Here is a 208-nt window from a genome sequence, read left to right as displayed (position 1 = left end):
TCCCCCAGGCTGATGTCGTGCAGTCGGGCCCCCAGTCACTCCACCGACAGCGTCTTGTACCACTCCTCCGCCTCCAGCTCTGCAAGGCACCACCGCAGCCCCTGGGCGACCCTGGCCGAAACGAGGTGCCCCAACCAGCACTCCCTCAGCCTGGCTCCCTCCACCCCTGGTACCTGAATCGCACGGGAAGGTGCGGGCGGGCGCATCG

At 68.8% G+C, this 208-nt stretch overlaps 1 protein-coding gene across 1 annotated transcript in view; it reads right to left on the bottom strand.

The window, feature by feature from the left end:
- Positions 1–207, bottom strand: part of DOK4 (docking protein 4) — a gene marked incomplete at its 5' end in the record, with an annotated part of 1,428 nt that extends 1,221 nt beyond the window's left edge. The window contains 3 exon segments of the mRNA XM_010183451.1: position 1; positions 3–79; positions 174–207. The exon segment at position 1 is cut by the window's left edge and continues 54 nt beyond it. Of these exon segments, the coding sequence (XP_010181753.1) occupies position 1; positions 3–79; positions 174–207 (112 nt within the window).
- Position 208: the final 1 nt, after the last annotated feature.

This window comes from Mesitornis unicolor, unplaced genomic scaffold (genome assembly GCF_000695765.1).
Source record: "Mesitornis unicolor isolate BGI_N332 unplaced genomic scaffold, ASM69576v1 scaffold41094, whole genome shotgun sequence".
NCBI lineage: Eukaryota > Metazoa > Chordata > Aves > Mesitornithiformes > Mesitornithidae > Mesitornis > Mesitornis unicolor.
Note: the sequence above shows the minus strand (reverse complement) of the source record. Positions and strands in the feature narration are given on the sequence as shown.